Source organism: Chiloscyllium punctatum, chromosome 42 (assembly GCF_047496795.1).
Source record: "Chiloscyllium punctatum isolate Juve2018m chromosome 42, sChiPun1.3, whole genome shotgun sequence".
Lineage (NCBI taxonomy): Eukaryota > Metazoa > Chordata > Chondrichthyes > Orectolobiformes > Hemiscylliidae > Chiloscyllium > Chiloscyllium punctatum.
The window spans coordinates 20,669,594-20,692,933 of NC_092780.1; the positions used below are offsets into that span (position 1 = coordinate 20,669,594).

Genomic DNA, 23,340 nt, shown 5'->3' on the forward strand with positions numbered 1-23,340 from the left:
TACAATTGCAACATTTAAAAGGCATCTAACTGGGTATATGACTAGGAAGGGTTTGGAGAGATATGGGCCAAATTCTGGAAGATAGGACTAAATCAGTTTAGGATGTCTCGGCGTGGACGAGTTGGACCAAAGGGTCACTTTCCATGTTGTATGACTCAATGACTAATGAGAGATACACTCACAGAAAATAGTATTATGTGCACTATTATAAGTAAGGGTTTGCAAAAACTACATAGAACCTGACAGCAGTCAGTCATAGGTAATGCAGAATCATTTCAGGCAACAAACTACCAGCAGAGATGCAAACTCACGAATCTGCAGAATAAAACTTCTGGTGGCTCGAAACACAAATTGTTTGAGAGGGGAATTAATGTAACAGATTGCAATTTGCTAACCATAACTTTGTGGCATTCATTGAAACAGGATTCCTTTTGTGCATTTTGGAGTGGTCAGCATTTAAATCCGAGATAAAAAAATAAAATATCTAGGAAAGAATGCAATCTGTAGTGAGGTTTGGAATGTGTTACAATCCATTGTGTTTGGATTTCAATGGAGGCTGAAAGACAACTGCCTAGCACAATGGAGTGAGACAAAGAGAGTGACAAATTGGCTGTGATCTACAGAAACAGGCTCCTGAGCGAGAGTGCTGGAAGCAAAGATAGACAGATTGCACAGGTGCACAAAGAGGGATAAGACCTCTCAGACTATTGGTTGGAGGTATCAAATTACAGAGTAAGAGAGCAGAAATACAGGTCATAAGCAGTCCAGTGTTTTATTTTCTCAAGGGTGACTCTATTGGTGGTTCCAAAGCCATCATTTTGATGGTGATTACCTCCCTCTTGCCGTTATTCATAATACTTAACTTCAGAAGGTTAGAATGATTTAGAAACATTTAATCACATGTGCTTCCTTGGAGTCTGCAAAAGATTGTGAAAGTTGCAGCAAATTCTGAAAATACTGTCTCCACAATCCCACATAGCTACATTTGGTAAGCTTTGTTATTTTAAGACTCAGCATGTACTTGCTGTCTCCAGCTTTTGAGCAAAGTTTGGCCCTCAATCATGTATTTAATGATCACTGCACTCTAAGTGACTTCACTTGCCACTAGTCGCCTGCACAGTGCAGAGGGTTTATAATGGGAAGCAATTTACAACAGTTACTCACACAGAGTGAGATGGTCCATAGCTTTATGTCAGCTTTTCCATTAGATTGTGGACTGGAAATGAACTTTACCAACTATTTTACATAGTGGGTCCATTTTTAAGCAATGAACTGAAGTTTTTGTTTTAAAATATGAAACTTTTTCGAAAATCAACATCTACAATATTTTGGGGTGGACATTTGTAAGGAAGACAGGGACATATTTAAGAACGTTAACTCTGCTTTCTCTGCAAAGATGTTGCCAGACCTGCTGAGTTTCTCCAACAAACTCTGTTTCTGTTTGTTTTAAATCTCCAGCATCTGCAGTGCTTTCTTTTATATTTAAAACCTTTCTATTTTGAAGTTATTTGTAACACATGTTTTACATCTGTTTGATGCTGTATAAGCAGTTGTATTGTTTTCCAAGGTTAAAATACAAGGGAGGGGGGCAGTATTGAATGATCTCAGCTCTTCATAAAGTAATTTTCAAAGGTCGTCCATTACCACTAAATATCTAGTGCCTGCTGCAGTGTAGCCTCTGCACAAAACCACTGCAGCGTTATTGGCTTCGAAACAATTGTTACAACTTGCAAGCTAATGTTTTCCACTTCAATTCTGTGGCTGGACTGCCAAAGCTAAGAGGACTGCCTGTTGGCAGCTTGATTAGCCATCATACTGCGATAGAGATGGAAGGGTTTCTTTCTTAAAATTAACTTCTGTTTTAGCTATACAGGAATGTTTACCTTTGTTGATATGACGCATAGTCACATTGACCATGCATTTACCTATCGATTTGGAAATAAATCTTGCCTGATATATGTTCAACTGGAATCTGTTGAACTAATATTACAGCGGTTGAGGGCAGGTCCTCTTGAGGTGTTTGCTTTGCTGGAGGGAATATTTGAAGCAAAGGATGGAGTAGAGCTGCAGCAAAAGCAGATATTGCCAAATTCCAAATAATATTGAAAACAACTGGAGCAAATTTCTTGTAACTGAAGTTTCCTTTTCTTGTTTTGCTTTTCTTTTCCCCAAACCCCCGCCTTTTTTTTGTAAAAAGGCCAAAACTTATGCAGCCTGAACCCTTGCGATAACAGCACCTCTCAATGTAAAGAAAGCAATGGGATTACTACCTGCAACTGTCTGTCCGGCTACTCCAAGTTTGCTGCTTCTGATCGAAGCTGCAAAGGTGGGTGACAACTCTCCAGTGAATGTGCTTTTCAATACATATTCAGCAACGACGTGCATTTGTATAATGCATTTAACATTGTAAAATACCCCAGACAAAAGAGCAACAGCAAATATCATTTGACACAGCAGCATATGACCACACATTGGAATGAAATGCTAAATGCATGTTTGAAGAGATTGGCTCACTTTACAAAGCAGAAAAATGCCAAGAGGTTTAGGGCAGATCTGATGTATGGGGTATGGGCAGATGAGAGCACAGTCAGTAAATGTGCAGTGATTCAAAATCACTGATATGTAAAGAGGCAGAATTGGATGGGTATAAAGATTTCCATAGGTTCTGTTACTGAAGGATGCAACAGAAAGGGTTGTGGAAATGCCATGACAAGTGATGAGGGCAGCCAAAACTTGAACTGTACAGGTCGTTCTGTTATGACGCATGTTTCGTTAATGCAAATTCGCTGTAATGCAACTGATAAATTGGGGAAACTGGTTTTATCGCACGAATGTTTAGAAATGCGTTGGCTGTAACGCTGTTACATTGCCAACACTTTAAGCACTGTTTCTACAGCACAATTTTTCTAAAACGCAGGATTGCACAAGAACACAACCATTGCGTTAAAGAAGAACTGTACTGGTCACCTTCCTAATTGTTTATAACACTTTCCGTATAATGTATTTTGTTGACTTTTGAGGCCAGATCTGTCATTTCAGAGTTAGTTGTTCTTACTGGTTATTCTGTTGGTGAGGTCATGTGACATGTTTTTACAGTTACTGGTGAAAATACAATCATAAGTTCCAAATTCTAGCCGTCACTGGAGAGGAGCCATCAAAGTAAGGCCTTGCGCATTTGTTGGTCTTGCAAAATAATCCATCCCTATGGGCTCTTGAAATGGATTAAGATCTGAAGGGCAAAGTAACTTGTGAAAATTTCCTTCATTTCCATGTTGTGTGAATCCAGTGATTTGATTGTCATACACCATGAATTTCAAAGAGTAGGATTTTGCTTCAAACTTACCAGATTTGTTGCTCTTTACTTTTGCACGTCTGGCAATCTGTTTGTTAATGTTGAACCACAATGATAATCCTACCAGTGTCATTCTGAAACCAGCCCTCATCACCAGATAGTATGATGCATCTTCATACTTCTCCATTAAAGCTACCAGTGAACTCTTTATTTCCAAAAAGCTTTAGATATCTGTACATTAGAATAGGAAATATGTATTGTAGCTGAATGCTAAATGTATCTTTCACATAATCAAAGAGTCCAAATCTCACTAACCTGCTAATTAATCTACAGCCCAGAGAAGATAAAATGGCCCAAGAAATACTGGATGCTTTAATGGTAACCCTTCATGATTCTATAGACTCTGGAACAGTTTCTATGGATTGGGAGGTAGCTCATGTAACCCCAGTATTTTTTTCAAAAAAGGAAGCCACAATAGAACGGGGAATTCGAGACCAGTTTTCCTGACATCAATGGTGGGAAAATGCTGTAAAGAGCAGAGCAGTTCAAAACAGTAATGGGATCTGACAGAGTCAGCATGGATTTACAAAACAGGAAACCATGGTTGACAAATCAGTTTTGGAAAATGTGTTGCTGGAAAAGCGCAGCAGGTCAGGCAGCATCCAAGGAGCAGGAGAATCGACGTTTCGGGCATGAGCCCTTCTCATGAGAAGGGCTCATGCCCAAAACGTCGATTCTCCTGCTCCTTGGATGCTGCCTGGCCTGCGCTTTTCCAGCAACACATTTTCAGCTCTGATCTCCAGCATCTGCAGTCCTCTCTTTTTCCCTGACAAATCAGTGTAGCTGGTAGTGTTGACAAAAGGGAACCAGTGGATCTGGTTTACTTGGACTTTCAGAAGACTTTTGATAAGGTCTCATATCAGAGATTAGCATATAAAACTAAACCGTGTGGCATTGGGGATGGTGTAAGGACATAGAGAACTGGTCAGCAGACAGGAACAAGTAATAGAATCACTGCAATGTGGTAGCAGGCCACCCAGACCCACCCCATCCCTAACCTATCCCTGTAACCCTACAATTCCCGTGAATGATGATCGATTGAGAAAAAAGTGGGAGGCAGGGTGCAATGAGATCTGGGTGTTCTCACAAACCAGTCGCTGAAAGTAAACATTGCAGCCAATGGTGAAGAAGGAAAAAAGTATGTTGGGCTTCATAGCTAGAGGGCTGGAGTACAGGAGCAGCCATGTCTTGCTGCAACTGTACAGAGCCTTGGTGAGACTGCACCTGGAATGTTGCCTGCAGTTTTGATCTCCTTACCTGGGGAAGGATCTTCTAACTATGGAAGGGGTGCACCAGAAGTTTTTCAGGAATCAGTCTGGTATGATAGGATTGACTTATAAAGAGAGAGATTGGATCAGTTATGACTATATTCTCTGGAGTTTAGGAGAATGAGAGGGATATCTCACAGAAACCTACAAAATTCTAACAGGACTAGACAGGATGAATGCAGGAAGGATATGCCTGATGACCGAGGAAGTCTAGAACCAGGTTTACAAAGGAGTATATGGGCTGCACTGTTTTTTTAAAATATATTTTTATTGAAAAAGTAGACTTTTTAAAATATTACAACAAATACAAAACAATACAGTTCAAAACAATAGAAAGAGAGAACACAAAGTAAAAAAACCCAACCAGCCCTCATGTACAAATGTATAAATATATGTGGAAAAATATATCATAAAAAAAACTATTTAACTAAATAAATAATAACCAACAACAAACTAATAGATAGTAATAACTCAACTCAGCCAAACAAGACACTCCTAAGTTCACAGTTCCTCCTCCCTGGGTATTGGACTCGTAAAACACAATTGTTATGAGCCGTAACAATTTAACAATTTAAAACTCTTATTAGTGTGGCAGATAAATCTGTGTCCAGGTAGTCCAAAAAGGGCTGCCATGTCTTATATAAATTCTCAGTTTTGTGGTGTACCATACTTGTGAGAAAATCCAAGGGGATATGCTCCATAACAATCTTCCGCCAACCCGACAGGCCCGGGGATTTTCGGATATCCAACCTAGCAAGATATTATTTCTTGCACAGAAAGTGAGGATATTGAAAAGCTTTTTCTTATGCGCATCTACAAGGAACACACTGGGCAGGGCAAGAAGAAGAGAGATCAGTTCCTTCTCCATCCTTACACCCAAAATCCTCTCCGTAGCAATGTTTTTTAACAGATGTAGTACTGCTATTGTGCTAATGGAAACATGGCACCAGTTGATATGTATAAGTATTAATGAAACATAATCAACTTATTTACTTTTCTTTTCTATACAGCCTGTCTAAGTGGATTTAAGCTTGAAAATAGAGTATGTGTGAAGTAAGTTGATTAAATATAAACTGCTGCAGCAGACACCTTTATTTGTGTCTGTTACTTTATTTCCCTTTCAATTCCTGTTACGATTTCAAGAAATACTATACACTTGAGGTAATCCAATTGATCCTAGTTCTGAACAGTTTTGTGGACTTGAAATATCTGTGATGGAAAGGCGTTTTTACTTGTTTGTAACTCAGTTTTGTTCAGCACCTTCTGTGTACTATTTGACTGCTTTTCTACTCTTGAATCGGCAGCCAGTCTCTGTTTGTGTACTGCACTGTTTTTAAAAAGAGCAAGTGTGTACAACATCAGCTTCCCATGTTTTCTTGATAAATCAAACAACCTTTACTGATTGTTTACATGAATGATTTAGATGAGGGAATTAAATCTGATACCTCCAAATTTGCAGCCAACACAAAACTGGGTGGGAATGTGAGCTGGAAGGGTAACACAGAGGTCCTTATATGTGAGTTGGAGAAGTTGAGTAAGTGGGCAATTGCATTGCAGATTAAGTATAATGTGGATAAGTGTGATGTTATCCGCTTTGGTAGCAAAAATAAGATTATTATCTGATTGACAATAGATGGGGTATTGGTATCGATAATTTGACTCTTTAACATCGCCAGGTTTTCGATCCTGAAAGGGAATGTAGCTCTTAGCCATGTCTAAGCATTGTGTAAAATTGCCTCTGTGTACCAGCGGGAAGCTGCAGCCTTCAGTAAAGGACTGATGCTGTCAGACTCAAAGACAGCTCATGCATTGCTCCAGATGGTCTGTGTCTTGTACGTGGGTAAAGATCCAGAGCTGTATATTTGAAAAGGATCAAAGTAATTAGTTTGATTGCAGTCCGACTCCAGGTGCAGCAAAGCCCAGTTGTGAATCTAGACTCCAAAAAGCACAGGATGGAGAGGCAAACTAATAGCTATTTCAGCCATGCAGTTGGATTAATAATTAATCCAAAAATAATTAATTTCTAATGACCTTTGGTCCATCAACTTTGACTGGAAATCCAGAAAGACCTCATTTTGAATGTATTATGCTATGCATTGTTGTTGATAATTTGAATCCTTATCATTGTAATTTAAGTGCTGCTGCATAGTTGGTGTTAGGTAGCACGTGATTCTCATTAAACATCCCTGGCTACGAAAATTCAGTGTACTGATTCCACGATAGGTTCCCAGTAGAAATAATCAACTATCCTTTTTAGTCTGTCTGCGTGAAATAAGCCTGTTAAGCTAATTTATTTTACTGGAAGGGCTGGGTCTGACTTTCAACATTTGCTCGACAATATAGTTCTGAGAAAATGATATCTTTGTTATTTCTAGGTGTCCATTTGGTTATGGAGGATTTAACTGTGATAAATGTAAGTACCCATCATTTAAACTTTCGCCAACAATTGTTTTTATAAATTATTCTGAGGTTCAGACTTTTTTTTTGTAGTCAAATAATGAAAGTGATTGGTCGAAGATAAATGTTTGGTGAAATGATCCAAGATGATATTGATGAAGTGAGATTTGTTGCAGTGGGTTGCACGCTCTGACTAGGTCTCTCACTGCTGGCCTGTACAGCGTGAAATCTGAGTGTAGCCTTTGATGCACAACGACCTGAAAAGTGGACTGGCATGGTGACAGAAAGCATGCTCTGTGGCTTTAGCAGTCGTCACTTTCTGGTTTCATGTAACACTGTAGCTATTTTAAGTAAAACCAACAGGTGCCAGTGCTTTTTTTTTCACAACTGAAGGACAATGCGGTTAAGTCTGAGAGCTGTTTAAGCCTTCAAGTTAAACAATTTTTTTTTGATTTTAGCCCTTGGCCACCGACACTCTCTACATACAGTCAAATTGAGCAAAACAAATGCACAGCTTGACAGAAAACAGTAGTTAATGCTGGCATTCCTATGACCAACCTTTTGCAAATATAATCACTACAGACATACGGTGCCTGTAATCCTGAAATTTAGCTTACTAATTATGTGCCAGGTATGCTTCAAGTCAGCAGCCTGCCTAACTCTGGATAACAACATTTCCCATTCCCTTGGTCCCACCATGAGGATTAGACTCCACCTCCTTCTGTTCCTCCTCTTTTTACCTTTCCCTGCTACCATGAGCATTCCAAAAGGTTGGCAGTGCCTGTCTCCTGCAGAGGGCAGCAGTGTTGCTGACAACTAACCACTGAAGGTGTCCTATTATTAAAAGAAATTATCTATGCATATAGATCTCTCCAAGTACCTTTCCTACTATTGGTCAGCAGGGCAGTAGTGTTTTTTTGAAATGCTATGTCTTAATTTGCCCACTGTTAAAAATTGTATATTGTTTGTAAGCCATTATTGAATGTGCAGGTCAAAGACAAAAAGCTGAAACTAGTTACTGAGCTGTGCCCTATTTGGAGGAAAGTTGCCAGTTTGGGAAATGTAATGCACCTTTTGATTTATGACCACATCCTGAGAAGCCAAATCAAGTTTCAGTCCAGCAGAAGCACTAGCCTGGATTTTTTTGAGACCCTGTAGATATTTCTTGGAGATCTTGACTTGGGTCCTCCCTCATGGACCAGTCACCGAAATGCCCTGATTATAACTGGAGGTCAGAGGCTGGAAATTCAGGACCAACTAACCTCACCTCCTGACTCCCACAATCCTGTCCACTACAAGGCTCAAGCCTAGGAGTGCGACACTCTACTTGCCTGGATGGGCACAGTTTCAACAACACTTGGGAAGCTCAACACTGCCCAGTAAACTTGTTTAATTGGCATCCCATCGATTACCTTTACTCCCTCCATCACTCAGATACAGTGGTAGCAGCATGTACCATATACAAAATCTCTGAGGCAATCCACTAAAGCTGCAGGGACAGCACCATCCAAACCCACAACCTCTGCCACCTAGAGGACAATATGGGGAGCGTCATTGCCAAAAGTTTTCCTCCAAGCCACAATTGACTACTTGGTACTAAATTGCTGTCCTTTCACTGGTGCTGGGTACAAATCCTAGAACCCTTTCACTAACAGCATTGAGTGTCCATACACTCTTTGGACTGCAGTGGTTCAAGAACACTGCTCACTTCTTGAGGGTAATTGGGAACGGGTAATAAATTCAGATTTAAGTAGTGAAACCCAATTCTGTTAATCTGAGTGGGCAGTGCCTATTGGATTAGCAAAACATAAACAGGATTATTTTGGAATGGCCTGTTGATAACAATTTATCAGACTTGTGGTGAAATTGAAGTTCTTATCAGAGTTTAATCTATTGTGTTTGAGTTGCATAATGGTATAGAAATAAACTCTTGCAGCAGGAATCCAAGGAGTATTTTGTTTCTAAACTGTAGAGTATTTTGAGATCATGTTAACCACCCGGACTTTGCAGTTGGTGAGAAATGAGTATGCATTGTAGAGGAGACCAAATTGTGAGCAGTGTGCACACCATAGTATGTGTCTGCAGATGGAAAGTCGCTCAGTGAAACTTCTGCACAACTTAGACAGCAACTTCCTGATCTTGGTATTTAACTGATCATGTGCAGATGTGAAAAGTTGCTTTAATTGAATTAATATGGTAAATTGTCACAACTACTTCAAAGTTTCTTTTTCAATTTTGGGTTGTGGAACAAAATGAGGAAACGATACTGCTTTAAACCAAGAACTGTGGAAGGAATTGCTGCATTCTTAAAAACATTGAGAGTTGTGTTCACGTATTTACAATGGGTGTATGCAGAGCAAGCTTTACGAAGAGACAAACTGCTGATTAGTTTGAGCAGTCAGGAATTATCAGCGTGGATAACAAATTTCAGATTGTTTACCTCCAGACTACAACAGGGAAAGACATTGTCGTATGCCCCCTCTGTCTTTATCACATGTGCTGTCTCTCTCTGTTGTGCACTTGCTCTCTGTAGCTCTCCCTGCCTGTCACGCATGCAGCCTCTGTGTCCAGTGCAACTACTGAAGCATGTCCAGGGACTCTGTCTTAATGTCCAAGGACTGTTCTGGTTATCCAGAAGAAAATAGCTGTTACTTACTACTTGGTTTTAACTATGTAAATTGGGTATTGGTAAAGTTGGAATAAAATCACTGCAGGGACGTGAGCCCTGAGGATTAAGAGACTGCAGCCTAAAAACCTAGGAATCCACGTTGAGGACGTTTAGCAGATGCTGCCTAATCTGACGAGTCATTCTATAGTAGTGATAAAGTGGATATAGTTATATGAAAATGGGAATATATAAATGACCAGCATTGTTGTGCTTCACCTCAGGAAATCTCAAAATCAGTATAGCTGAAAGCATGTACAAATCTGTTCAGGGAGAGAGAAGACAGCCAAATTTTTGTAACAAATATTTCATTATAAATAGTCATCCTGTAAATTCTAATTCCGTAATTACATGGTTTGAAAATGGAATAATTCACCTTTTTTGTGAATTTATATGTTTGGTTTAATGTGTTCCTGATCAGGTTAAAATCTGATTCTTTCTGGATATCCTTGAAAATGGGATACATGCCCAATGTGTCAAAACTGTAAGATTTTGCATTGAATATTAATGCATGGTTTCTGTTTCTCCAGCATATTTACTGGCAGTTGTGGTGATCTCCTGTGTACTGGGTGGTATCCTCCTCCTCTTGTTGTTGGCCCTAATTGTAACCTGTCTCAGGTAAGGATGTGACATGAAAAGCAGAGTTATTTCTGTCCTGTGCTGTTTAATAAAGGGTTGGGTTCAGGGAAAATGATGGTCTTTATTCCCAACGATGAAAACAGCACAATTGACCAATCATCCAAATTGGTAGCTTCATGACACTGGTGGAAATATTTCTTTAGAATTTATCTCTACTTGTTGCCCTAATGGTCTATCAACTGAATTGTTAAATGCTGCAGAATAAACCTTCACAGCTAGTTTTGAATGAACATCAAGCTGACGAGCCATCAAATATCCTCCCTTTCTCCTGTGAAATTCCCCCCTAAAGCCTTTTGGATGCTATTGTGATAATGAGCCAAAACCCAAAAGTACTATGGATATTTTTAATGTGTACTTCCAAAATCTAAAAGGTACAGCCAACTATGACTGTAGATATAAATTGAGTCGCTATCTGTGCATATGACGAGAGAGTGAGATACATGAAATGACACATCTAAAGAGGCAAAAAGAACTTCAAACAACAACCATTCAGAGGGGAAGGGCCAACTCAGAACTGACTGTACTGTGATTTTCTGTGACTACAAAAGTAACAAGAGACTGAGGAACCCCTGCTCAACAGCAAGCCACCTCCCCTGGATTATGCTCCAAACTGCAGAGATGATTTTTAATTTTCTCGTTGAAGAATACAGAAGGGCGTCAGTTAGAGGGTCCGGTTTATATTTGCTACTGTGTGCTAATGGGACTGAATATTTTCATGTGCCAATGGGTTAAGTTACCCTTTATGCACTGGCCTGGGTCCTAGAGTTAATGTGCTGTGCAGGTCACCGTTGATGACCTATCCCCTTGTCACCCCTGTGTTGCAAGTAGAGGGACTTCGTATTCTGAGTGCCAAAACCAACAAGCTAGCAAGCCAGACTAAAGGAAACAGGACAACAAAAGGACTCTCCCTTGTGCTGAATGCTGGAATTCAGTCACTGCCAAAAGGAATGAGGATAACAGAATCTCAACCAATCTACAAAGCTGAAAATCTTGAAATCAACTGTACAACTACCAATACCAACGCTACCAATGTTAGGCATCCGCAAGGGAAGGGTTCCATTTTAAAATTGATCTGTCACGACCATCAGGTTGAAAGGTGAGAATAGTTTGTGGATGAATAAAGAAGTTCATCCTTCTCCCTGGGAGCTTAACAGTTTAGGGTATCCTATCTAGGACCATAATAAATTAAAGAACATTGCCTGGAAACTGCGCAGAACAGTACCTATACTCCTTTCGTAGTGCACAGCAGTTACAGTGAATGCTATTGTCTCTGACTGGGTTGAATATCGTACACTTATGCCTAATTTTATATTTGACAGCCTATACTTCAGCCAAAATGCCTTGATAGGAATAAATGCTGGAGAAGTAGTGCAGTATTTCAGTGGCTCAATCTCCAAGGCTCCTTCCGCAGCAACAGTATGTTAACAAATGTTAACCAATAATTATTTTCCCTGGCTTCTAGGTTAGAAAATTTAAACTTTCATTTGTCCTTCACATACGATGCCCTTGAGTGTGAACCTGCTTTGCGTAGAGTGTCTATTGTTGTTTTCCCATTGTGTCCAAACCTTCTCCATTGTCAGCAACGTGTGTATCTCTTAACCTTACCCACAGCTAAAGTACTTTATTTTTGGACTTATACAGCAAATTTAGGAATATGCAGATCAGGTGGAAAGGTGGAGTTGAGATCTAGGTTCATCCGTGAATGGTAGAGCAGACTGACTCCTTGTTTTACAAATTGGTAGCTTAATGACATGGAATGATTGAAGTTTCTGTACTTGTTGCTTTAATAGTTTTTCAACCAAGTTGAAGTATTCTAAAGGAATAAGTCTTCACAGCTAGTTTTATTTTACTGCTCTTAGTCATGACAGTGAAGGCATCAGTCTGATGCACATCATTGTCTGTTATTAAAGAGTAGTGATTTTTAAAAAAAAATCATTATTGAAATACTGTTTCTTTCTTCATTGCACTAAAGGAAGGGTGATATTTTGGTCAGTCAAACCTCAGTAGAAATACTCCTTGGCTAATCAAAACAAGTTAAATGTCATTTTGAAGTAACATCCTCAATCTCTCATTAACCAACTCCACTGTAAAGGGGAAAATAAACATTGTGCAGCCATTTATATTATCTCTGCAGCCTTAATTCTACTTGGGCACACACACATTTCACATCAGTGGATAGATGCATGGGCTTAAAGTAGGATTTGAAAACTGTGAGATCTGCACACATCTAATTGCAAAATGTAACCCCATCATAGTTACACAAATTATGTTATCAAATGCTGAGATTGGAAGTGCAGTTAAAGTGACATTGGCTTTTATTTGCAGGTCCAAAAGTGGTTCTTGCAGTTCCTCCTCAGGCTCTCACGACTATGTCATGTGGCCCAAATCCGAGATGCCGAAGATTCCCCGTGCCACCATGCACTGGGATGGTAATCAGCTTGAAATGCAAGAGAATGGAAGCACCAGCAGTTTAAATGATATCCATCGAGATGCTGGGAGAACAGTGAGTGCACTTAAAACTGGAAAGTAGAGGGTGGGGGAAGACAAGGTGGATAGAAATTGGGCCATTCCTTTGATTAAATGCAATTCTTGCTGGTTTCACAAAGCCATAGCTGTCAGCACTCTCTAGTCACCACTAGGATTAGCACAGGTCTTCCCAACAGAGAACTGGAAAGTTTTGTTGTGTTGGAAAATGTTAGTATTTGGTTTTGTCTCTGATTTTCCTCTGCACATTCTGCCACTGAAGGACTGCATCCTTCTCCAAACACACATGCTTTCCAGTAAAGCAGTTTCAGACTTTTATTTTAGAATCGGAAACAAACCTCTGGTTCACCTGGAAATTTTGTGAAGCCTGTCGGCCGAACAGATATGGTTAGTCTGACACAAAAGTTAAACAGTGTCTAAAGTTCTTCATTTAAAATAGTCTCCTGAATTTTATATTTGTCTCAAACGTTGCTGTCCAGCTTCTCACTTACATTCTTGTACTTTTGGAACTGGAATAGCAATTTCAGTGTGGGTATGTTTTTGCTGATTATAATTATAGATACAGAAGGCCAATTAGCCCATGTAACTTCATCCACCTCGAGAGATTTTAATGTTTCATCCACCAAGCTTCCGGGCTTTTTGTCTCCATTATGCTTTATCTGAAAGACCATTTCATAAGTAAAGCACACTTTGGTGGCATGGTGGCTCAATGGTTAGCACTGCTGCCTCACAGCATCAGGGTCCCAGGTTTGATTCTAGCCTTGAGCGACTGTCCGTGTGGAGTTTGCACATTCTCCCTGAGTCTGTATGGGTTTTCTCCGGGTGCTCCGGTTTCTCCCACAGTTCAAAGATGTGCAGGTTAGGTGAATTAGCCATGTTAAATTGCCCATAGTGTTAGGTGCATTAGTCAGAGGGAACTGGGTCCGGGTGAGTTACCCTTTGGAGGGTCGGTGTGGACTTGTTGGGCCGAAGGCCTGTTTCCACACTGTAGAGAATCGAATCTAATCTTAATGCAAAAGAATCTTTAGACATCATAAATTTATCTGCTCCTAGTCTAAACCTGTGTGCCTTTTGATGGAACAAAGCTGTTTCATAACATTGTAGACCCAGTACATAACCAGAACTTGGTGTTCCAATTCCTGAATAAAATTCAAATTGCCTGTGAAGTGTGTTTTTGTACTGTTACAATTTAGTAGCAAGCTAGCCATTGTAATGTGTGAAAGGTCATTTGGTTTAATACATGGCCATCTCATTGGCAAGCATCATACACAAATGAATCTGTAAAGCCGCAGAGACTTGTTACCAAATAATGTCGAGTTACTGTAAATGGTATTTCCTCTTTTAAAGACTTTGATGTGGGTAAATATCTTGATTAAAAATATTACTCGCATTTCACTCTGGCCTAATTCTGAAAGTATATTAATGGCAATCACTTAAGTGTCAGGTGAATGGCTATCATTCTCCACCCTTGGAAATTAACTTAGAATGTCCATCTTCTCCTCTTTAGGAATATTGTACATGTTGTTCAGATCCTGTTAGAGACTCGTTATGTTTGAAATAAATTTGTCATTAACTGTAAGAATCATACTACAACTTTTCATAGTTTTATACATTAGCTTTACAATTTAAATTTTAAAAAAGCAGGTATAACAAACTTAACACTAACTTAATTATTAGTATGCAATGAGTCCACTGTTACTTTCCCCTATCTTTCAAAATCTAGAAAGCTCTTTCAATTTTTAAGGGACCAAGCCTGGGTGCCACAGCTGTCTGAAAATCACAATCCTGAAGAAGGGTCACTAGACCTGAAACGTTAACGCGGATTTCTGTCCATAGCTAGGATATTTACCCACTTCCAAGTCTTTAAAAGAGGAAATACCATTTAGAGTAACTGAACATTATTTGGTAACAAGTCTTTGCCGCTTTACAGATTCATTTATGTCTGATGCTTGCCAATCAGATGGCCATGCATGAACTGCTGGGATCTTGCAGCAAATTCTGGGTTTTTTTAAAGTCATAGAGTCATGCCACGCAGTAAAAGCCCTTTGGTCCATCAAGTTTGCCCTGACAATAATTACTACTAAAGGCTCATTAATCCCAATTTCCTACATTTGTCCCATATCCTTGAATGTTATGATATTTCAAGTGCTCATCCAAATATTTTTTAAAGGTTGTAAGGTTTTCGGCCTCCACTATCTTCCCAGTCAGTGCAATCCAGATTCCCTCCACCCTCTGAAAGGTTTATTTTTCCTCAAATCCCCTCTGATCCTCCTGTCCCTTACCCTAAAACTATGCCCCCTCATGATTGGCCCCTCAACCACGTGGAACAGCTGCTCTCTATTCACAATCATAACCTGATGCACCCCAATCATGAGCCCCTCAGCCTTCTTTGCTCTCAAGAAAATAATCCAGCCTGTCTAGTTGCTCCTTATAGCTCATTCTCCATCTCAGGCATCATCCTGGTGAACCTCCAGTGTACTCTCTCCAGTGCTATCACACCCTTCCTGTAGTGAGATGATCAGAACTGCACACCTAACCAACACTCTGTGCAACTCCAGCATTACTTCCTTGCTCTTACACTGTATGCTACAATTGATGAAAGCAAATATCCCATTCATGTGCTCTGAAAGTGGTAGCTGTCACGGTGTCTTTGAACTTGTGCCAACTCCATAAATGACCAGATTTACTCAGCTCAATTGCACAATCTGCCTTTTTCTTTTGGCCTTTCCCTCACTTTTTATTTCTGCTGTAAATCTCTTCCCAGGGTATTAGAAGAGGACATTTTGCAATTATGAAACTGAAACTAAGCATCTCATCAGGAACTGATAGAGACCCCTAATTCATTGAAACCTGAAACCTGTGAGCTTTCTGATTCCTAGCATCTGCAATATTTTATTCATCTGGAATTCACTTTTGATTTTTCCTTAATTTCACAGTCAAGACACTTGGAGACTTCCAGACTTCTTACTCTGCAAGGATTCTACTGCTTTTTGCCTTGACTTTGGACACTCTGTTCCCTCTAAGCCTGCCCCCATAATTCTTTTAAAGCAATTTCTAAGCTAGTTCTTCAAGCTGTTTTCTGCTTTCACCTCTTGTGGCATGAAGGGAAGGTAAAACCTGCACCCCCACCTTTTCCCTCCCTCCCTCCCAAGACTCCAAAAGATCCTTCCACAGCGATTTTCTTGACATCGAAACACCTTCATCTACTGTGTCTGTTGCTCTCAGTGTGGTCTCTACATTGGGGAGACAGGTTGCCAATTCGAGGAACGTTTCTCCGAACATCTCTGGGACACATCCACCAATCAACCCCACCGCCCTGTGGCCAACCACTTCAACTCCACTCCCACTCCACCAAGGACATGCATGTTCTGGTCTGCCTCCACCACCAAATCCTAGCCACCCAATGGCTGGAGGAAGAACGCCTCGTCTTCCGCCTCGGGACTCCCCAACCACATAACATCAACGTCAATTTTACCAGTTTCCTCATCTCCCTTCACTCCATGTCATCCCAGATCCAACCCTCCAACTCAGCACTGCCCACTTGAGCTGTCCTTCCTGTCCATCTCGCTTCCCATCTATCTGTTCCCCACCCTCTGCTCCAACCTATCACCATTACCCCTCCTCCTGCATCCACCTATCACCTTCCCAGTGACCATACCCCCCCCTAGCCCCACCCACCCTCCTATTTATCTCTAAGCCCCTTCTCCCCTCTACATTCCTGATGAAGGGCTTATACCCAAAATGTCAACTGGAGATGCTACCTGACCTGCTGTATTTTTCCAGCATCACACTTGTCGACTCCTTTTTTCTGCTTCAACGAGGCAAACAGCCTTTTACCGTAAATTTCTTACTTTTGCTCCAAATTAGGCAAATCTTCTAATTTTATCTTCCCCAATCATCAATTCCAAGTTATTAGCAAAATCATAGATCTGCAACTTCCTTCTGAGGACGCCTGGATAAAAGGTAAAAGTAAAGTGACCTTACCAGACCACAGGTCTGCTCTCCCTTTTTAGAAAGAGAGAGACAACTGATGTGTTTAACCTAAGGGTCATCATACCTTTGAGGGGAAAGGTTGAGGAGTGTCCTTCATGGTAACTTCTGCTGATGGAGGAATTGAACCCATGCTATTGGCATTCAAAAAAGAGCCAATTGAGCTAACAAACCCTTTTACTTTACAACTGGATAACATTTTTTCTTAAAAAAAGACCTCTTACCCTCAAATACCATCTCCATGGCAGTCTGGCAGGCTTTGGGAAGCTCATAACTGAAATATAAGCCAATTATCTTAACTTCAAGATAACTCCTTTTGATTCTGTGACCAGTACGAATAATTGCTATCTCTACTGGAGTTTGTGATCCTCTTTCTCAGAAGTTCTGGTCCCAACAAGAAACTCTCCGTTCACCAACTGCCTCTAGCTTCCTCTCATCTGGGGACCACAAACAATTTAAGTATTTTATTAAGACAAGGGGTTGATCTTCTGACCTCACTGCTAGCTTCTTTCTTTATCCAAGTTCTCACAACCAACTCTGACAATGCAAGATTAACGCAGGTTACCATTTAATTGTAATTAACTCAGGCTTGTTTCAATTGCATTTTTGCTCGGACTGTATATTAGTTTTTAATTCCATGTCTCCCTTTATCTTGCACTTAACACTTTAACTCCTGAAACTGAAAGTTGCCTCTCAAAAATATGAACAATGGAATGGAGACAAGTCGGCCACAAATCTAGAAGACTGCCTAATGAGACGACAAAGTCTTGGTTTCATTAGGCAATTTGTCGTATTTAGTTCCAGACGGAACCATTTCAATAATGAAAGGCTTTCTGTAGATAAAGGACGGAGAGTCAGCATTTCTTATTTCGACGTGTGCTGACTGCTGGCAACTCTAAAGAAAATTGTTAGAATCTAATAACTGAATTTTGAAAATTTTCTATTTTCTCAACTCCATTTCCTTGGGAGTCAGAAACAACAGGTGGATGTTAAGTGTTGGTTAATGATCGCAAAGTGTTGCACAAAGTATTACTATTGAGATTTGCTTATTTGAAATTTGTTGACTACTGACCCATCTTGGTTATAATGGCTGTCTTCACTTTATACTTTCACAATGAAAGCAGTTTCTTCTGTGTCCTTCACATCGGTGCTTGCTGCTTAATGTTCAAGCATTTATTTCAAGCGTCAAAAATACAGTAATTTTTCTAAAGTTTTAGTATCCTTTTAACTCTTCCGCAACCACATTTCGAAACTCTATTTGCATTTAAATAGTACATTATAATAGTGTAATGGCTTTGTCACACAACAGACTTTGTACTGCATTACAGTGACTTCTAACTTAAGATCTTTTCTGTCAGAATACTTTACAACTTTTTAAAAATTTCTTTGTAATGTAGTCATGAATTTGGCTGTGGCACCATTTGTCAAAGATTGTTGCATGGTGAGAAAATTTGTTGAACATCAGGTGATTCATTTAATGACTAGAATGACCTCATTGTGGATGGCTTGTGCTCAGCAGCTGTGGTCAACGCTGTACAAAATGTTTTATTTTGTTTTGCTTGTTTCTTAATAATGATCCGAGTAAGATTTAGGTCGTTGATTTCCCCTTCACCACAAAGCATTGTGCCTAGACAGTTTTAAAAGGTAGTATAGTATCTGCTGTCAGGTGTGCAGTTCCCCTTTCACGTGCACATTGCCTTTGGTAACTAGACAATCCCTTTGCTTAAACGATGAACAGTGACTCAGTAAAAGCTGCAGTCGAATCCGATTCCTCAGACAGGTTTCTTGTCCACTCGTGCTGTCAGCCTTCATCTGGAACAGAAAGCAATATTTTATCAAAATGGGTTTTATTTTGTCAGAAATGTCAATCTTGACACAAAGGGAAAACCTGGTGGAGCCCAGGGCTTGACTTTAAAATTTAAGAGCTTGCCCATTCAGGGGTAATGTCGAGAAGCACTCCCCTACACAAAGGGTGGTGGAAGTCTGAAATTCTCTCCCTCAAATAAAAAACGGCTGTGGCCAGAACAATTGAAAATGCAAAACCTGGGATTAATTGACTTTCATTAGGTAAGGGCATTGAGGTTTATGGAACCAAGCGTTAAGTGGAATTTAAGATACAGATCAGCTGCGATGCAGTTGAATGGCAAAGCAGGCTTGAGGGACTCAGTGACCTGCTCCTGTCCCTTTGTTTCTACAATACATTCCTCTAGAAGATTCTATCTTTAAACTTCAAGCAGTAAATGTCACTCATTCCTCACCCAGCAGCCCGTGCCTTTGCATTAAAAACAAAAAGGTTTCAAGATGTATTTGAAAGAGTATAACATTTTAGTAAAGTACACATTCAGTCAGTGTGCTCCTAATTAAATTAATATCTTGCGTGTTTCTATTCTAGCCTGAAAAAAATGATGACCTGAAGACCTTTAAAGGGAAGCAGCAGTCCCGGTACACCTATCTCTGCCAGGGTCAAGAGAATCCGTATTACGTCAGTGATGAGAAAAAACCTGAATATTTGTAAATGGAGCAGGATTGATTTTTAGAGGGTGAAGCAGATATTCTTTCAACTATTGATAATGTTTGTGCTTCTGTGCGTGTCGCATAGCAAGCGTAAAGGGTAGAGAAGGGGGAAGTAAAGGTGGAATTTTGTACGTTTTTTTAAACCAAATTCTTGGGACGTATTTCTGTAGTGAGGCAACTATGAAACAAAAACCTTCAACTTAGTATTTAAAAATTAAGACTCCAATTTTCCTGGCCATTAAAATGTCAGACGAGGGACTTCCAACTTCCGGCATTAACCTATTGGACCATTACCTTTGCCTCTCTTCCTAACACTGTAATAAAGCAGATTATTCTTCCAAATTTAACCGTGCAAAGCCAGGAGGAGCACAAAGACTTAATGGGGAGGGTAGGATTGGCAGGAGGTGCAGGGTGGTGTTTGATGTGTGTGGGGAGGGGGAGCGGGGGGAGTGGAGAATGTGTGGTAGTTGTTGATGGGTGGAAATTTACTCTGGTTAGCACCCAGAGTATTTCTTTTGTATTGAAGTGTTGAATCGTAATTTTAGAATTTTCCTTCCATTTTTACCAATTGATTCAGTACATTATTTCCAAACCATGATACCAAATGTAAAGGTCCCTCCTTCATCAGCTAGCTATTACATTGTGCTGAACACAATACTGTAGATGGCTGCAGTAGGAGAACATTGTTCATTGTTGGTCAGGAGACTACAGCTGACCATTGCGTCCATGAGTTCCTTCTAAATCTAGTATAAAATTAACAGGTTTCCACATTTCAGCATCCCTTATAGTGACTGCAAAATTGTAACATTTTAACTTTTGATTGGATGTATTTAAACTGGTTGCTCAGTCACACCACTAATGTTCTCTCTTTAGATTTGCATAGTTGTATAATTTTCATTGAGTTTTCATGAATATTCAATAACCAGCTCTTTTATATTGTGCTGCTGTCTTTGAAGGGGATGGAAAATGCAAAACAATATGGTGGGACTTTCCTTTCAAATTTTAACCAAGCAAAGTAAAAGAAAATTGAAGCAAATCTTATTATTAATGATTAAAATGTTGATTAGTAAATCATAGGAAATTACTAATTGTGACTTAAGTACCAGAAGGAGGAGAGTCTAAAATGGCACGCCAATTTTAGCACTGTCCAATCACCAGCCAACTGAAGAGGATGCATTTCCACCTTAAAAATGTTTTTTAAAAAATACATTGCACATTTTTCTGATCAAATATGTGGATGTAAATTGTAAATATACTGGGGAGATACCTATACTCCAGGATGTATATTTAGTTTTGTTTTGGTTTTAATCTTTTTTGAATTCCTTGGTGTTTTTTTTGATTTTTAGGTTCTTCAATATTTTTCTTCAATGAAGACTTTCCATGTTTGGCAATCTAAGCATAAATAATTTTGCCAAGGAAAAAGTGGTGGTATTAAGTTTTGCAAATAAACTAGGCAGTCCTTCTGATGTTTTTTCCCTGAAAAAAAAACTTCTTAAAGTTTGGTTTTTAATACTGATAAATTAATGTAAACACTAGCTTGTGTTCTGAGAAATGCCAATCATTAATTATTATCTAGTAATAATTAGTTTGTCCCATTCTTAAATAAACTTTATTTTTGCACTCTGGGCCTTGACTGACAGAACTAACTATACTGCTTGCCATGATTAATACTTGTAATGTGTGGTTTCCCTATAAACTATGGCTGTACCATAGAAACATTTGCAGATTGGCCATGACATTTTGGCTCAGGTGCATGTATGAACTAAGTGATCTTATGACCAAGAATAGTGATGCGCACACACACAAGCCTTCAAAGTGCATAGTTACTGCTGGGACAGCAGCTTTATGGGCCCACAGAGATTGGCTGCAGCCAAGCAGATTTTTAAGATTGACCTTAGAGTCTGCCAGCCTTAATTTGGTTGATTTAGTTTAATATAGCAACCATCTGCATAAACTTAAGCTACAACAACTGGTAGCTCAAGACCAGAGTAAAATGTATCTCTGAATAGTTGTTTGGGGGAATTGAGCATTTTGGGCACCTTTCCATTCCTTTTCTCTCTGATCTTGTTAAAGGATATTAAACAAATGACAAGCACTAGTAGCACTTGACTGTTCAATGGTAGGAGATGCTGTGACAAAGTGTTATTGAATAGTGAAGCTCAATAACCTTTTCCAGTTTTCAGTCGATAGGAAATAACTCCAAAGATTAGACAAGTAAAGCACACAAACATTTGTTTGTCCTTGGTAACTTTAGATTCCAAATCCAAATGTTGGCATCTCCTATTGTTGACGAATGGATATAGACCAGATTCCTGCAGAGCTTTCCCCAAAACGGTGGTTATCTCCTACAATATTCAACTTGAGTGTCTTAAATAATTGTATAATGTAAACTTCAAAGCATGTTTGTGGAAACACATAAGCTTGTGCATGTAAAAACTTTTGTTTCTAGATCAAAATGGAACAGCCTATAAATAAAGATGTGACTATTTTTCCCCTTATATAAATGATATATTTTTGCAATACAAAGAATGACTATCAGAAATGGAAATGAATTTACTGAACTGAAATGTACTCCAGCTTTCAATGCACAAGCCGATTGTACCTAATCTGTTTGAGTTGTTAGTAAGGTTTATGTTTTTCCTTTAACATGGACATTAGGCTTTGTCTTGTCTTTCTCTCCTTGTCATTTTCTACTTAGCCTCATTCTACTATGCACTTTGCCTTTTGTTCTGCTAATGAATAGATTATATATTATTGTTTGCCCAGGATAGGAACTAACTGCTTCATGAGGTGGGAGTATTCAGTGGGAAATTGGAAGTAGCCAATAACTGAGGCATAGAGCAATTACTCCTGGCTACATTAGAGCACAAAAAATGTTTTTTTTTAATGGATGTAGTTATTATGGTTCATGGGTTCTATATAGGTATCTTTTGACTTTCGGCATCCCATTGAAAGACTTGCAACTGTGCTTGGTTGCATTTTTTGAATTTATTTTTGGAGGGGAAAGCGTAGAGGGAAAAGAGGGTACACCACTCAGGTTGTGGCTACTACTGAATATTTTATAGATAGGAGATTGGTTTTAGCTTTGTGATGTGGTTGCCCATTTGGAGATCACCTCTGCACAAAACAGAATCAAAATTCAAATGAAGAACCCTTCAGAGGTGGCATAGTTTCTACATTAATTCCAAAAAATGTACATAAGGGAGACACTTTCACGTACCCAATGAACCTGCTTCATGGCTATCACTTGTGTCGGTGTTCTGTTATGTTTCAGTAAATGTGTAATGGAAAGTGTACTTCCTGGAGCTTAAAGATTCCCGTTGCTCAAAACAAATTTAATTTGCTGCTCTTGCATGGAATAAAAATGGCCAAAGTTGCATTCTCAATTTGGATTAATAGTTTTGCTTGTACCTTTTATTTTGTACATTGTAGTTATGTGAAATATAAAAGAATTTCATGCCAAATAGGAGTAAAATCATGAGAATTTCAAGTAACTTTGTTAAAATCACAGGTATTAAAATATGAATTTGTTTTTCTATTGATCACCCATTGTACAATTTAAAAATATTGAAATAAAGAAAAATTCTTTCCAGTTTCCAACATGTTCTTTGACTCCAGGTAAAATCAATACAGAGAATAGAACTGGTAAGTTTTTGTACAAATGTTGCCTTGTACTAAAGGGCGAGTTGAGAACCTGTTTGTTCTCGACAGTGCACTGCCAATTGAATATTCAATTCTGGTTCAACTAACAACTCTCTCAGCAACTAATCTATTCAATAGCCCACACAGATGAGAGAGCTAGTTTGGTTTGGCAATTGAACTTCCTTACAGATTGATTTTACATTTATCTGCTAAAAGATCAATTGTCTTTATTATTCAAAACCATGCATTTAACTTTGGAAATTGAGTGTTCCAAACCTAGGTGTTTGGTTGTTCAACTTTTGAAGTGCTTAAGGAATCAAAAAACATGCCATCTGCAAATGTTTGTGGATGCAGAATTGAGCTGCCTCAAGATCAATGTCCAAGTCATG

General features: G+C 39.3%; 1 protein-coding gene across 1 annotated transcript in view; it reads left to right on the plus strand.

Moving 5' to 3' along the window:
* muc13b (mucin 13b, cell surface associated) overlaps window positions 1-22,852 on the plus strand; it is a 91,183-nt gene extending 68,331 nt beyond the window's left edge. The window contains exons 7-12 of the mRNA XM_072561601.1: window positions 2,198-2,326; window positions 5,631-5,673; window positions 6,996-7,033; window positions 10,213-10,300; window positions 12,647-12,824; window positions 19,188-22,852. Coding sequence (XP_072417702.1) covers window positions 2,198-2,326; window positions 5,631-5,673; window positions 6,996-7,033; window positions 10,213-10,300; window positions 12,647-12,824; window positions 19,188-19,310 — 599 coding nt within the window. The 3' untranslated portion in view covers window positions 19,311-22,852. The remainder of the gene's footprint in view (window positions 1-2,197; window positions 2,327-5,630; window positions 5,674-6,995; window positions 7,034-10,212; window positions 10,301-12,646; window positions 12,825-19,187) is intronic.
* Window positions 22,853-23,340: the final 488 nt, after the last annotated feature.